This window comes from Erinaceus europaeus, chromosome 19, assembly GCF_950295315.1.
Source record: "Erinaceus europaeus chromosome 19, mEriEur2.1, whole genome shotgun sequence".
NCBI lineage: Eukaryota > Metazoa > Chordata > Mammalia > Eulipotyphla > Erinaceidae > Erinaceus > Erinaceus europaeus.
This window is the reverse complement of record NC_080180.1, coordinates 4,228,145-4,244,534: the sequence shown is the minus strand read 5'-3', so window position 1 is coordinate 4,244,534 and position 16,390 is coordinate 4,228,145. Positions and strand designations below refer to the sequence as shown.

Here is a 16,390-nt window from a genome sequence, read left to right as displayed (position 1 = left end):
CAGATTTTTCAGGAGAGAGAGAGAGAGAGAGACACCACAGCACCAAAACTTCCCTCAGTTTGGTGGGGGTTAGGCCTGAACCTGGGCTGCTCAGAAAACACAGACACCCTCCCAGGTGAGCCGTGTTGCCGGCCCTAAGAAGCCGTCGTCCTTGCCAGGTATGAGCCGTGCTTCCAGTTTCTGTGGTTTCTGTCTTGAGTTTTGAGGATTTTGAGGACTGTTGAGGATATTGTCTTCTGAGAGCCGACGTCCTCGAGAGAGAATGTCTCTGCTAGCCACCGTCCTGACAGGCTCAGCTGCGACTTATTTCTGGTCTCCCATCTCCTTACAGGTGACCACTCCCGGCCCGGGAGGCGACAAGAGGATGGCTCACCTTCCCCCCGATTCTCATCACCACAAGTGAGTGCTTCACTGCATTCGGAAACCGTGCGCTGGCACTCTGCAGCTTTCCTCTGGGAAACTGGCCCCTCAGCCTACTAAAACTGGTTTGATTCGGACTTGTTCTTGAGATCACTGTTCGTCCACTTATTAGCCAGACCGAGGCCAAGGGCATCTAAAGCAGATGGGGATCAAGGAACAAACAGCCTCCGGACCTCACAGGGCAGGTCCTGCGCTCTACCACTGAGCAGGCCTCCTCTCCCCTAGATCCTGCCCTCATTTTAAGATTTATTTATCTATTTATTTATTTAAAGAGGAGAGAGAGAGAGAGAGAGCTAGAGCAGGGTGGCACCAGGAATGGAACCCATGACGTCTGAGGCCTCAGTCTTGCCAGTCGGTGCTCTAACTAACAGACTGGGCCACCTCCCCTGCCACTGTTCTTCTCTTAAGAAAGACCTAATACCATGTACCAATTGCAGGAACAAGCTGTAGGATAGCCATATAAATAAAGGTTTTAGAATAATCATTCTTTCATTCTGTTAGTGATAGAATTTGCAGCACATATGCATTATAGAAACTCACAGATTATGGTCAAAAGCCTTGACATGTTCCTTGCACAAAGCAGAGTCTTCTCACCTGCTTTGCCCTCCTCCCTCCTCCCTCCTCCCTCCTCCCCTCCATCCCTCCTCAGTCTTTTCCTAGTACTAAAAGGAAGACTAAGTGTCTTTGTCCCCCATTGTCTCTCTGCTCCGCTCCTGTCCAGCATCAGCTGGGAGAGGCCAGGCACATTTTCATTTTACCTGAGAGCTCCAAAAAAAAAAAAAAGAAGAAGCAGTTGAGGACCATGAAGGGAATTCTAAGGACTTACACATAAACCAAACAGACTTTAAGCGCACATGGATGGGTAACTACTAAGAATCCCGTGATGACTTCCTTTATCTGTTCAGTCAATATCAAGTTTGCTTAAAGCAAGATTTGCCTAGATTAAAGGTTGTGTTCCTCGGGGACACCCTTATACTCTGAAATTTAGCATCTAGGGCTCCATAGTGACTTTAACTTTAGATAAGCAGGCAGAGAAGTAAATAAGATATACCAGATCGATCCCTCCTCTGATTTCCTGTGATTACCATGAGAATATCATTTGTCTTGTATGTGATTTAATTTTTACTCATAGAATAAGCATAGTAACAGTCCCTTCATCTACTCGACATATTTCCAGGAAGATTATTAAGTGCTGCTTTGTAGTATACAGTGTCTTGTTTTCTTTTTAAAAATATTTTATTCACATATTGGTTGGAGAGAAATTGAGAGGAAGTGAGAAAGAGAGACACCTGCGTGATTGCTTCACCACTTGTGACGCGTCTCCCCTGCTGGTGGAGACCAGGGCCTTGAACCCTGGTCCTGGTGCATAGTAACACGTGCGCTCAACCAGGTGTACCAGCACCTGGCCCAGCCCTGCCTTTCTGTTTTCAGGGATTTTTGTATTGACTACTGTCAGAGTCTGTCGGAGCTCCATGAAACAGTCAGAATTGCACCACACCCACATTTTACAGGCACCAAGACACTTCTAAAAACCTGGTCACGGGAGTCAGGCGGTAGCTCAGCGGGGTAAGCGCATGTGGTGCAAAGCATTAAGGACCGGTGTAAGGATCCTGGTTCGAGCCCCCGGCTCCCCACCTGCAGGGGAGTCGCTTCCCAGGTGGTGAAGCAGGTCTGCAGGTGTCTTTCTTTTTCTCCCCCTCTCTGTCTTCCCCATCTCTCTCCATTTCTCTCTGTCCTATCCAACAACGACAACATTAATAACTACAACAATAAAACAAGGGCAACAAAGGGGGGGGGAGAAAAAAAAGCAAATTAAAAAAAAAAAAACCCGGTCACTTCAGGGGCTGGAGCAATAGCTCGTTGAGTAGAACACCTGCAGCAGCATATAAATAACCAGGTTTATGTGACCTGGGTGATGGTGCAGTGGATAAAGCATTGGCCTCTCTAGCGTGAGGTCCTGAGTTCAATCCCTGACAACACATGTATACACAGTGATGTCTGGTTCTTTCTCTCCCCCCCCCATCATTCTGATTAATAAATAAATAAAAATCTTAAAAAAACAATAACTATGTTGAGCGCCACCTCCTCACCCCACCATGCATGGAATGGAGGTGCTGTGGTGAGAAGGAAGCTGCAGTGCTTTGCTCTCTCACTCTCTCTCTCTTTCATTGAATGAGAACATGGCTAGGAGTGGTTAAGTCATGCATATGTGAGGTCCTGGTTACACACACACACACAGAGAGAGGGAGAGGGAGAGGGAGAGGAAAAGTCACGCTATACCCCATTCAGTCAAAAGCCAGTGAAAGAAACATATATATTTGATAGCATACCAGACTGGTTAAAGGCCCCCCCGCTGATAGTAACCCACAAGTATTTGTAGCTCTAATGACATTTAGGATTACAAAAAGGAAGTCATTGCAAAAATTACCAGGATAAATTTTCACGTGTTACTCCACTGACTATGCTATGGGGAAATTAATATCTATTTTAAATTCCTACTGTGTGCTAACTCTTAATCTTACTAAAGTCTCCCACAACAGCAAAAGACATAGCACCAAGTTTGTTTTATATGCAAGGAAGAAATAAAGATTCAGAAAGTACACTTTGTCTTAAGTTCACTCATCTAGCCCTCAGAAAATAACTTGTCAGAGCAGGCAGCAAATCCCTCAGACTATCAGAGATTGTTCTGATTCTAAACCCCATGGTTTAGCAGTCATATCAGACTGAACTTCTCAGATTTACATGTGTCGTTGAATAAAAGAAATAAAGTCTTAGGGAGCAAATCTCAAGCATCACTTTAGAACTGGCATCTTATTTCATGGAAGAGGTCCAGTGAAGGAAGGCTCTCTCTCCATCCTAGTTATCAGATCCACAGGGCGTAAGTACCCAGAAGAACCATTAGGGTCATCCTGGGCAGGGCTCCCATTCTCCCTCTCTTATACAGAAGGACGTGACAGCCCTAGTTGATAAAACTCCCGCGTCTCAGGCCACTCACTTATCTGTTCATTCAAAATGTGTGAGTGTCTCCATGTGCAGTGCCCTGGTCCACAATAGTGAACAAGACAGATGTCCTTGCAACCCAAGGCAGAGGACAGTCACTAATCAGTAAGCACACAAGTAAACACATAATTCACACTGACACGTGAATGCATATTAGCACAGACCTAAACACACTCATGGGGGAAAATCAGAGCGGAATCTGAACTAGACATGGGCATGAGAAGACTTCCTAGGAGACAAGCTTGAGATGCGCTCTCTTCATTGCCAAGTAGGGTGTGGTGGGAGAAACGCTGCTTGCTGTTTTGCAAGATAAAATAGAAAACAGGAATGATGATGGAGGTAAAAACCTAAACCTTTACAAACACGTGGAAAGACACACCACGTCCATGGAGTGGAGCACTCAACGTGGTGAAGACTTCGGGCGAGGTCTTTCTTATTACTACCAGGGCCTTGTGCCTCTGCAGTCAGTTACTCCCGGTAAACTTCTTTTTATTTTAGATTTCAGAGAGAGAGAGAGAGAAAGGAAAGACACCACCCACAACACTGCTCCACCATCCCTGGGGTTTTCTCTTGTGTCCTACCTGGTGCTCCCATATGGTGCAAGGGGCTTGTCCTCACGTCCTCACATCCTCACACACAGTCCAGTGTGCAGTGTGCCATGCCAGCTTTCTCCCAGCTCCTAAATAAACGCGAAAAGGAGAACAAGGTATGTAACGACCATGCTAGTGGATTTCAGGAACTCCATAACTCCAGTATTCAAGGCTGTAGTGTCAGTCGGACACATCAGTGAGGCAGGACAGACGACCTGGAAGTGGTCCCACAGCAGCACGGCCAGCCGGTATTTTACAGAAGTGCAGAACCGAGGCAACAAAGGAAGGAAGGATGGTCTTTCCCCCCCCCCCCATATCCTACCCCCTCCCCCAAGTATCTTTTGCTCTTCAAAAGACTTTTTTTTAGAGACCGAAAAAGTAGCTGCAGGCTGGGGGTGGAAAGTATCTGCAGACGGTATGACTAGGAAAGGAGTAGTGTCTGGAGTTTTCAAATACTGTAGACTAGTACCTGTAAGGAGATTTTCAAAGCTCAATCCTAAAACAGCAGTCACAGCATCAACAGCAGTCTATAGAAAACAAGCAAAAGACACGAGGCGACCGTTTCACCAGGAAGGATAGACAGACGGCAAAGACAAGCACACAGACAAGCATCCCGATCCGCTGGAGAGATGGCTAGCGGTGCCCACAGCGAGATCCTGGTGAATTTCTTGCCAGGAAGACCGACATCAAAAATAATGACAGATCCAGGCCAATGAGGATGTGGAGAAATTGGGCCACTCCTCCCTCACGACTGCCAAAACCTTCAGGTGGTGGCATCATCCTAGAAAACACCAGTGCTGTCTCTGACAAGCTAGAAGGCGAAGCTCTCCTCACAGGCACTGAAAGCAGCCTTCACAGAAGTCTCCCGTTCACCGAGGTCCATGGCAGGTTTAGTCACAACAGTTCAAAATGGTTCACAGCCCAGCCATCTGTGAGTGAGCGATTAAACACACTGAGAAACTGCGTCAGAATCAAAAGGAACAAACTCTTAGTGCCCGTGGCAACTTGGTTGGCTCTCCAGAGACCTGCACGGTACAAAAGCCAACCCACAGTGTGTGCCTCCTCTGCACACCTTTTCTGAAACGACGAAAGATGTAAAAGAGAAGGGAGACCTGGCAGCAGTTGTGGAGGTTGGGTACAGAAGAGTGATTACAGGAGGGCTGTGGATGTAGCCAGAAAAAATTTTCTGCAACAGGATGGCGAAGACACCGGTATCCATGCAGGTGGCCCGGCTGTGGTGGTGGCACACTGTAGTTGGTAAGTTGTTGCCGTTTTGGAAGATGAAATAAAGACCCTGAGAGGTCACTGTTACTCCTCCACCCGCTGCCTGGGAGCCTACAGTTAGCTCAGAGTCAATTTAATCGTTAAAGCTGAAGAGTCATTCGACAAAAGGAGCAAGAAGTCAAAAGATAAGAAAATGTAACAGATCGCCCTCTAAGCAAATGTTATCCGAGTAAAGTAAATGTTAGAGGGAGGGGGAGCGAAAGAAAACAAATCAAGCACAATTTCTTACACCGAAAGACGGAGAGTGAAAAGGCTTGTCCAAAAATAACGAATGAATGAGACTGCAACTAGGAAAATTAGAAAAACGCCCCCAAGAACAGCAAGGCACAAAAGAACCTCGGTGTACACACTGAATCGGGGAATTGCAAACTCAACACATGAAGAAGACAGCAGACAAACAAGGGGTGAAAGGGATCAGCTCCAAGTGCCTGTCAAGCACTCTCCAAATGCTGTTCAAGCGAGAGCTTTGGCAAAGGCAGAAAGAAACCGACAGGTTACCAAGAGCATGAGAGAGAGGGAGAGGGAGAGAGAGAGAGCACAAGGGCGAAAAAGTGGTACCCTGCAGAAGAAAGAAAAGCGGGCTACAGATAGATATGGGAAACCGCAGCCCAGATAAAAACAGCTGGACAGAGAGGGCTGTGGAAAGGGAGAGGAGGAGGAGGGAGGAGATACATTGTCCAAGATTTTCATCTGGAATATTTGAGAATTCACAGTGGTAAAGATTTTTCAGCTCTGGGAGTCGGGCGGTAGCGCAGCGGGTTAAGCACACGTGGTGCAAAGCGCAAGGACCGACGTAAGGATCCCGGTTAGAGCCCCTGGCTCCCCACCTGCAGGGGAGTCGCTTCACAGGCGGTGAAGCAGGTCTGCAGGTGTCTGTCTTTCTCTCCCCATCCTCTCTCCATTTCTCTCTGTCCTATCTAACAACAATGACATCAATAACAACAGCAATAATAACTACATCAGCAATGAAAAACAACAAGGGCAACAAAAAGGGCAAATAAATAAATATTTTTAAAAAATTTAAAAAAAAAAAGATTTTCAGCTCTATTCAGAAAGTTGAGGGTCCCTTTTCAAAAACAGGAAAGGAAGAGGCGGGGGTGGGGTGGGGATAGGGCAGCTGTCAGAAAAACAAGAAGAAGAATTCACAGCATGAAGTTCTCAACCTTAGAGTCAACCCATGACTGACTTATCAGAAATGGGTCTGCACCTACTCAGAAGTGAATATACAAAGTTGGAAGTTGATATTGACACCTCAAGTTGTTTACACACAAGCCTGTCAGTATAACCACATTCCTTAAAAACGCCACATTCCATGCCAAAAGAAAAGGCTGAAAGAACTGACAGTGGTGTATCTGACATCAACACAGATGAGACAGGGCACTGATTTTTTAAAAACCTTTTCTGTTGTTGCTAACTGTATGCGCATTTGATTTGAACATTTTTTCCCCTTCTTTAAAATGAAAGGCAAATATATTTGCCATGTAGCCAGGTGAACTGGAGGGAACAGTTTGTCTCTGACTGCCATTCAATCCCGGTGTCTTTACAAATACCAGTAAGAGTTCAGTCCTACCCCAGAGGTGGAAACTGACTGCTCACTGCCCAGGGTGTTCGTCTTCAGGTTGGCTAAAACCACAGACACGCCTGAGAGGAGGCCAGGAAAATGCCCTTAGCAGCCAGGTTCCTTACTCTGCAGAACTGGGTTGGTGAAAGCCCCCCCCCCCCACACACACACACACCCTTCGGGCAAACACACCAGCTCAGCCTCATTTTGGCTTCTGGAGCCCAAGAGCGACCTTGCAAGGCTTTTCCTAAAGACAGGAAGTACGTCACGCATGTGTCCAGTGAGAGCTTGGTGCACAGAAGCGCCCAAAGCGATTGCTCTTAGCAAATACATAGGGCAGACAGTCATGTTAGCATCCATCTCTCTGGTGATGGACAGCTAGTACTTCATGAGTTTGACACGGAGCTGTGCTGGAGGGCCTCTGACAGCACCAAGAGGCCCCCTGGTAAAAAGGTGGCTGGTTCCCTGGGGTGGTGAGGCTTCCGCTCTGCTCTGACCTCTGGGGTTGAAGCTGACCAGTGCCAGAAGCCAGGCTGCTGTTACAGCAGAGTGAGGAAGGAGTTCATGGTGCCTTTACAAGGCTTCAGAATCAACACCCTTGGCTTAGGCGGCTGTTCCTGGCGGCCTGGCCAGAAAGCATAATGTGTCACTAGAGTCACTTCCCCTCCCCAAGACTCCAGCCATCTAAAGGTCATAATTTGTCCTAACGACGCTATGATTAATTTGTGGTAAATGATATTATTTGGCAATTTTACAACCAGCACCGATTTCCTAAAAGGGATACAGCCCCAGCAGTTTCTGTTAACGCAATTAAATGGAAATGTAATTCTGAGTTTGCTTATTAAATTGAAAATTGCTGGGTTTCTGAGCACTTTTACATTCCCGTCACAACGGGCCCGAGTCTCGAGTCCCACAGAGCAGCCGTTAGAGCAGTTAACAGTCCCGTGGCTGGTGACAAGTCTGTTTCTTCAGGCACATGCAGTGCAGACCAGTCCTGTGGCCCAGGGCCCTCTCAGATAGGCTCATGCTAACTGCTTCTCTCTTTCCTCTACAGCCACTGGTTTAGCCCCGGGGCTAAGACTGAGCATGGCCAGGTAAGGAACTTTCCATCCCCGAGGGAGGGAAGTGACTCCGCCTCTTTCCACGTGTTTAACTCTCCTCCTCCATCGCGGTGGCAAATCAGCTATGGGGGGAAGGATGCCAATCTTAGCTTACTTAAAACAGAATGAGTTCTATGCCAGTGCATGCCCTGAATAGGAGAAGCAGTTCACACAGGACCAGAGCGAGCGCCCCCTCCTGCCACCTTCCGCAGCCACACAGCCCCCTCCCTCCACGGGCAAGGCTCCGGAACCCTCTGCCTTGCAGACCTCTCCATTCACAGTTGTCTTTCACAAAGGCAAGGTTATCAGAAGCAGTGCATAAAATAAAAATCAATCCCTCGCAGATGTAAGGCCAGCCGGCAAGAGAATGTTTCTGTGTTTGAAGTGCAGAGTGTGGCAACAGTTTTCTTGTCCAGGTTGACCCAGTTTCCAGTTCCGTTTCCTGGTAGAGGACCACCGATGCCTTAGCAGTGCGTTCTGGGCCCAGGACCCCATGGCTGAGGCCTGAGCAGGACTTACCCACCACACACACACACACACACACACACACACACACGAGCAGAAATGCGACACACACACACACATGAGCAGAAATGCGACACACACACACACACACACACAATCCGTGCGCAGGCTGCTCTCACTGCGGGGGCCCAGCCTTCCTTACTCAGCTTAGACCCAACCTGAATGTAGCACAGCAAACCCGGGCACAGGTGAGGAGACACACGGCCAGCAAGAAGTGTAAAATCCTAAAATACGGATATATTGGTTTTGGGGGGTTGCTTGTTTCATTGCCACCATGGTTGTCTCGGGGGCTTGGTGTCTGCGCTACTAAGCCACTGCTCTCAGTGGCCTGTTTTGTTTTTTTTTTCTACTATAGTGGATAAAACAGAGAGACATTGAGAAGGGAGGGAGAGACAGAGAGCCCTGCTCCACCACTTCTTGAAGCACCCCCTGACCCATGCAGTTGGGGGGTAAAGTTACTCAAATCCTGGTCCTTGCTCATGGTAGTGTGTGCATGTTCTCACCCAGCCATGCCACCGCCCAGCCCCCTAAAATATACTGTTGAATGAGTGACCCTTGGCATGTGTGATCACCTCTTCTTTTCTCACCCCAGCTTGTCAGTGTAAAGAACCATTCTGCATCTTTAAAACCCCTCTTGCTGGGCAGGGGAGCTAGCATAATGGTTATGCAAACAGCCTCTCCTGCCTGAGCTGCCCAGGCCTCAGGTTCAATTTCCCACACCGCCATAAGCCAGAGTGGAGCAGTGCTCTAGTAAAGAATAACAACAACAACAACAAAAATCAAACCCTTCCCCCACTTGTGGTTCCATTTCCTGCTCTCCTTGGTGTTCACCCCCATCTCCAAGTCGCACATCTGTTGAACAGCTTACCTGCCAGTTGTTAACCTTACAGGTTGCCTAGCGGGTACTTCCGTTTCCATAGAACCTGAAAAGGTGTCAATACAGAACAGCAGGGCTGCTCCACTGAGGTGGTTTTGATCTGGGGCAGGAAAGCAGTGACTGATCAGTGTTCAAGAAGGTGGCCAGGTGGCCATTGCTGGAAAGGAGCAAGGTCAGACCCCATTTGGAAGCGGAGAAAGGAGGAAGGTGAAACTATGAGAAGGATTTTTCTTCTTTTTCTTTTTCTTTTCTTTCTTCCTTTTTTTTTTTTTTTTTTTTGTCCTGAGCTGTTTCCATCTCAAATATCTTAAGGTTTGACATTTTGACTTTGTTTACAAGTATCTTCCTATGCCACAGATCACAGTTTGGATGTCACTTCTTTGTCTTTATAAAGAAAAAGAAAAAAAAAAAGATGTATTTGTAAGGTGTGAGAGCTGTAGGGTCACTCTGGCATGTTTGAGGCTGGGGAGCCCTGTGCTCTGGCCACCTGCCACCCCCTGGGCCGCTGTTTGCTGATAGTTCTGTTCCTTAAGGTTGAAGACCCTGAGAGGCCGAGTGTGATGAGGTTTGAAATTGCTCAAGTTGGGATCTAGCTGAAAAGTGACTGCTAGCGGCAGTACTCTGGGCTCAAATACCATTATAAGGGGGGGGGGGGGGGGAGGCGGGAGGGATTACCTTGTCCGGGATTTGAAATGAGTCCTCTGGAATTTTTAGCTATCTTTCTACTACATCAAGGCCTCTGCCCTGTGTGGACGTTCCTCTTCCTGGTTTAATTCAGTGCATTTAAAAAAGTGGTGTCTTTTTGCAAGCCTTACAGTGCACTAAGCTTTGTGGCTATGAATTTTCATGTAATGCTTACATTTAAAGGTCACTGATAAGGGAATCAATTGCACCTCTGTGTGGCCTAAGTCCAGCCACCTCAAAGTTGGAAGGTAGGAGCACTGGGCACCAGAGGTGCGGGGAGTCCTGGCCCAGAGCAGCCAGGACTGTGCCGAGTGACCTCACCTATAATGCCGATAAGAATTCAGGGAGACAGAAAGACAGATGGGGCAGGAGGAATGAAGAGCTGTTCCAGGCCAGAGGAACCACCCCAGCTTGGCAAGGGGCTCCAGGATTCTTCCCTCCGTGCTCTTGAACCCAGGACCGGACCCAGTCCTCCTGCTTCTCTCCAGGCGCAGAGACAGAGACAGAGATCTTCATTGCCCCTGTGATAGCACTCCAGAAGAGTGTTTGCCTCTCTGTGTCCTAGATTCCTCTGTTAACTTGTCTGATCTGTAACCAGAGTTCTGGGCTTGTGCTGTCCTTCTCTCATTTCTAAATTTGCAGAAGTAAATCCAGATTTACACTTGATAAAAAGAGAGATTTTTGTGAAGACTTTTTTTTTCTTCTTTCCAATAGGGATGTTGTATTCACTGGTGCCAATGTTTCTCTCTATCTGCAAAGTCCATCCCGACTTCAGATTTGGGGAGGAGACGGGGATTCTTCTGTGGCTGTCAGAGCAACAACAGAGTTCAGTAACCGTGCTGCCTCAGCACAACTCTCCACAGCTGGCATCTCAGCTCTGGAGCACTATCTAAGGGGCCACACCGCACAGGTGCAGCCAGCCACTCACCTCAGTCAGTACAGCAGCGTTTTTACAATTAAACTATAGGGTGTGTGTGCACGTGCGTGTGTGTGTGTGTGTGTGTGTGCGTTTTCTCCTGGAGCAGGGGCTTCATGGCTGTTCCTTGCATGATTAAGTAGGTTCTGCGCACATGGCAAGGCATATCCCTCACCTGGTGAGCTCTCTCAGACCCCCCCCAGAAATATTTTCTAGTTTTAGAACACTGGTTGAGATTTTGCCTCCTTTGTCTTAGCATACTCCCTGAGGAACAGTGTTCAAAATCTGCCTCCTCTCACAACTGGAGAAATCGGTCCGCTGCTCCGGCTAACGTGGACAGGCACAGCTCGCCGTGTCACCAGCTCTGGCACATCTGTAGAGTTAAAGGCACCTGCACTCCCGGGCATTTCTCTGGCGGGACACACAAGCGCTAATTAAAGGGACGCACGCACCCCTGTGTGCATAGCTGGATCCTTCACAATAGCCAAAGTGTGGAAGCCCCCTAAAAGCCCATCCACAGAAAACTGGCTAGAGAAGTTATGGGATATTTATTTCATAGACTACTACTCTGCAATCAAAAAAGATGACATTGTGTCCTTCGGGACAAAATGGATGGTACCGGAGGTGATTGTGCTTACCAAAAAAAATAAACAAACAGATAGAAGACAGTGAGCCGATGCTTTCACTCACATGGAATCTAGAGAACTGATTCACAATAACTTGCAAAACAACAAGCAAAAAAAAAAAATTCAAACAAAACAGGTGTAAGCAAATGGTGTAAGACTTGTAGGAACTCTAGTTGGTTGTGTTTGGGAGATGGGAGGGGGGGATACAGACCTGGGGTGGTGGGTGTGGTGTGGGACTAGACACTGTGGTCTAGTAACACATCTTGTAACAAACTATTAATAATAAATTTAAATAAAAAAATAAAGATACCAGGCTTAGAAATGTGAAAGCAGCTAACATTTCCACTCAAGAAGAATTCAGTGTTCGCAGTACAAAGTGTTTCTGATTGGAGACGCTTTCAGATTAATGGGCCTGAGCTAAGTAGGTGCTCTTTCCTGCAGGCAGTAGTACTTCCCTTTTAAAGTTTTTTTCATCTGGGATTAATAGTTTGTTCCAAGGCACTAAGATGACAATGCAGAGTTCCCCACAGCAGCCAACACCAGAGTTCTGTGTCTGTACCCTCTCACCCATACTCCCAGAGAGATAGAGAATGGGAAAGCTATCAGGGGAGGGGATGGGATATGGAGATTGGGTGGTGGGAATTATATGGAGTTGTACCCCTCTTATCCTATGGTTTTGTTCATGTCTCCTTTCTGAAAGAAAGAAAGAAAGAAAGAAAGAAAGAAAGAAAGAAAGAAAGAAAAAACTACCAGTTTTCACAAATCTTAGTTGACTTGCTTCTGGGTTTTTTTTTGTTTGTTTGTTTGTTTTTTTGCAAGTTTATATAAATCAGGTCTCTAGATTGCAGTCATGAGTGAAACCATCTGGTCGTTGTCTTTCATCTCTTTACTTATTTTGCTAAGTATAATCACCTCCAATTCCATCTGTTTTGTTTCAAAGAACACATTATCATCTTTTTTTCTTTTTTTTTTCTTTGATTGTAGAGAAGTTTTCCGTGGAATATAAACCCCATAACTTCTTTAGGTAGTCATCTGAGGATGGGCATCTAGGCTGCTTCCACTCTGGCTGTGGTGAATAGTTACAGGCAGTCATGCTGGGATATGGACAACAGACACTGCCCAGGGCTCGTATCTCACCCCTGCTCTGTCCTGCTTCTCTGTCTCCGTTGCCCGTTCGTCCGGCAAGCTCTCAGTTTCTGCTGCTTCTAGCGTTTGCCCTTCTTCCGTAGCCAGTCAACAGCGTCAGGTGGAGCCTGATGTAAAGTTTCGAGACCTCCTTTGAATCTGGAGAGGTGGCAGTCGTTGACTATGTGGGTCATAGTCTGTCTGTAGCCGCAGGGGCAGTTCGGGTCGTCTCTGGCTCCCCAGCGATGGAACATAGCGGCGCACCGGCCATGGCCTGTTCCATAGCGATTGAGGAGGGCCCGATCATAACGTGCTAGGTCAAAGCCAGGTTGACGCTTGCAGGGGTCTGTGATGAGGTGTTTGTTCTTTACCTCAGCTGACTGCCAGCTCTGTTTCCAAGAGTCTGGAACAGAGAAGTTCAGTGTAGGCGTAGGGGACCAGATTGGGTGACGAGACGTCAAGCGTTGGACAGGGTGGACTCGAAGAGCAGGACCAACAGCTTGAAAGCTGTCAGGAGCTGCTTGTTGCTGGCTTTGAAAGTGACTGGGATCCATGTGAATTCAGTCGGCTAGGAAGGATCATCAGTTTCCCCAGTGAATGGGGACTCACGGGATGCACCACGGGAAGGTCGATCCAATGCATCCCAGCTCTCAGTGAACACTGACAACAGTCTCCACAGTGTGCTCACCCTAGGGTTTAAAACAAGGCCAGAGGTGAGCGAGGAACCCCCAACCTCGAATGTCCCCTGAGGCACAGTGAATCATTTGAAGTAAGAAGGGCAGGTTGGGGCAGGAAGACTCCTGGTCAGCCGTGAGCTTAGAAATGTGATCCACTGGGGCCAGGTGGTGGCGCACCTGGTTAAATTTAGTACACTTGACAGTGTTCAAGGACCCGGGTTCAAGGCCTTGCCCCCTCCCCTTGCATGGGGGGGGGGAAGCTTCACAAGTGGTGAAGCAGGGCTGCAGATGTCTCTCTGTCTTCCCCCCCTCCACCTCCCCTCTCAATTGCTCTCCATCCCTATCCAATAATAAATTTTAAAAAACTGAAACAGAGGGAGTCGGGTGGCAGCACAGTGGGTTAAGCGCACGTGGCGTGAGCGCAAGGACCGACCGGCATAAGAATCCCGGTTCGAGCCCCCGGCTCCCCACCTGCAGGGGAGTCGCTTCACAGGCGGTGAAGCAGGTCTGCAGGTGTCTGTCTTTCTCTCCCCCTCTCTGTCTTCCCCTCCTCTCTCCGTTTCTCTCTATCCTATCCAACAACAACGGCAACAATAACTACAACAATGAAACAAGGACAACAAAAGGGAACAAATAAATATAAAAAAAACTTGAAAAAAAATAGGAACAGAAAAGTGATGGGTTGACAGAAAAGGGCATGGTATTTTCAGCCAGTTTGACCAGGGCAGTTGCATGAGAACTGCCCGTGGGACTCCTGGTTGAGTGTGGGAGTGGCTGGGGGGCTGGGGGGAGCAGGCCGGAGGCAGACCTCCACATAAGGACAGTGACGGCAGGAGTGGCAAGGTGGCTTGGCGTGGAGAGGCTGGCGTGACCTTTGAGTAAAGACTTCCTTCTGCAAGGGGCGCTCCCACCTCAGCCTTGACGGTCTTCGTGAGAGGCCTGTGCCTTTTCAGCAACCAGGGGCACAAGGACTGACCCTAAGCCATGTCGCTGGACTTTCTCAAGCGACCGTCCTGTCCGAAGTCACGAGCACTCACGGTCACTCAGGGCGCGCTGACCGCCTGAGGTGCGGGGCCTCGTGCGTGCCTGGTCCCCACTGTTCCAGGGCCTACTTCTTCCTTCTTTTTATTTCAGATAAGAGACAGAGAGAAACAGATAGAGGTGGGGAAAGGGGTTGGGGAGGCTTAAGGACAGAGGTGGAGACCACAGTACCAGAGCTTCCTCTAGCGCAGTGGTACTTTGACGTGGTGCTGGGACTCTGCCCTGTGCCCGGCCTGGCAAGGCATGCACTCCACTGGTGAGCCCAATAATAATTCTGCAGTGTGTGCTCTTCTTGGTCTGAGTGCTGAGCATCTTACAGGGTTCGTCTTGCTTAACACTCACTGCCACCTGGCCACAGATACCACGGCCATCTCCATGTTTAAAAAGGGGGAGCAGGGTTGCAAAGGAAGATGGGGTCTACAGAGAGGAGAGAGGAGAAGGTTGAGTGGTTTGGCTAAGGGTGCACAGCTTGTGGATATTAGGTGTGTTCAGAGTGCTCAGTGATGTGTGATCTGCTGCTGTGTATTTTCGGGATGTCTGTTGTTGGGAGTTCAGTTCTCATCGGCAGCTCAGCTCTTCCTAGCCTCGTGTCTGACATCAACCTAGTTCCACATCAGTAAGCCACACCTCACAGAGCACCGACTTTGTTTTCTTCCCAGTCAGCGAAGTTCGTCTAAAGCAGGTGTGGAGGGGAGGTGAGAATGAGGCTTTTGGAGGGAACCTGGCAGTGCCACACCCAGTAGAGTGCAAACTTTAGTTACCATGCTCCAGGATCCGGGTTCAAGCCCTCGAGTCCCCTGCTCTCTGTCTCTCTCCCGTCCTTTTCCTCTCTATCTCCTGCCACCGGGAACGGTGGAGTTGTTCAGGGCCTGAGCCCCACCAATGACCCTGGTGGCAAAAACCATAAAACATTCTGAGGAGGACATCAAGCCACTGATTTCCAAGCCAGATATTTATTCTTAAAAAAAATAAATAAATGTTTTAAAAGACTTCCTTGCTTGTTAAAGAGAGAGAGAGAGAAGCACAGCATCGTGCAGGGCCTCTTGCTGGCAAGTGTGTTGTTCTAGGCACCACACAACCACCTCCTTGGCCTCTGAACAAGAATGTCCTCACACCAGCCAAGAGAAGATGGGGTTAGATCAGTGTCGGCGCAGGTGGCACGGCTGAGGGCAGTGGCAGGCAGCGGGCAGGAGCAGCCACTCGAGGCTGAGCAGGACCTGGAGTCCCTGCCTGGGCCACTCGGGCGCCAGGACAGCATCCATGGCCCGCTCTTCCTAGTGTCATGGCAACAGAAGCAATGGCGTGTCTAGCCAAAGCAGCTGTGTCTCTGCATTATGAAGAGCAGGAAGTCACGCCCGGTCAACCAGTCTCTTCCTTTTGAACACAAAGAATGCTTTCCTCCTTGCAGTCTCATATAACGAAACTTTTTCTTGTTGTTTGCTTTCGTTTTTGTTTCCACGACTCTGTCCGGACACCTTGTACGGCACCAGCTTCTGAGAGAGAGCCGGGCGGAGAGAGGACACAAGAAGAACTGCTCGGTGAAGACAGCCAGCAGGTAAGAACGTCACTGTGGTGTCCGCCTCGAAGCCACACACTCTTTTGCCTATTGACAGGAATAAGGTGAGTATGGCCTTTGGTTTTAGAGAAGCAACGGCCTTAAATTGTTGTAATGCTGTGTTTGTTGATTAGAATCTGTTGTTGGACTACTTAAAAAAAAAAAAAAGAAAAGAAAAGAGGCAGTCGGGCGGTAGCACGGCGGGTTAAGCGCAGGTGGCCTGAGTGAAATCATCATATTTGTCCTTCATCTCCTTCCTTCCTTCCTTCATCAGCATAGTCGCTGCCAGTCCCATCCACTGAGTCCCAAAGGGCACATCATAGTCTTATTTTAACTGTTGACTAGAATTCCACTGAGTATACGTCTCATGGCTTTTTTTTTTTTTTGTATTGATAAGACTCAAATTAAT

General features: G+C 48.3%; 1 protein-coding gene across 2 annotated transcripts in view; it reads left to right on the top strand.

The window, feature by feature from the left end:
• The window catches only part of GPATCH2 (G-patch domain containing 2), a 122,602-nt gene that overhangs the window by 84,085 nt on the left and 22,127 nt on the right, over positions 1–16,390 (top strand). For both annotated transcript variants that reach the window (XM_060178447.1, XM_060178448.1), the window contains exons 5-7: positions 332–399; positions 7,910–7,949; positions 15,917–15,981. In XM_060178447.1, the coding sequence (XP_060034430.1) occupies positions 332–399; positions 7,910–7,949; positions 15,917–15,981 (173 nt within the window). The remainder of the gene's footprint in view (positions 1–331; positions 400–7,909; positions 7,950–15,916; positions 15,982–16,390) is intronic.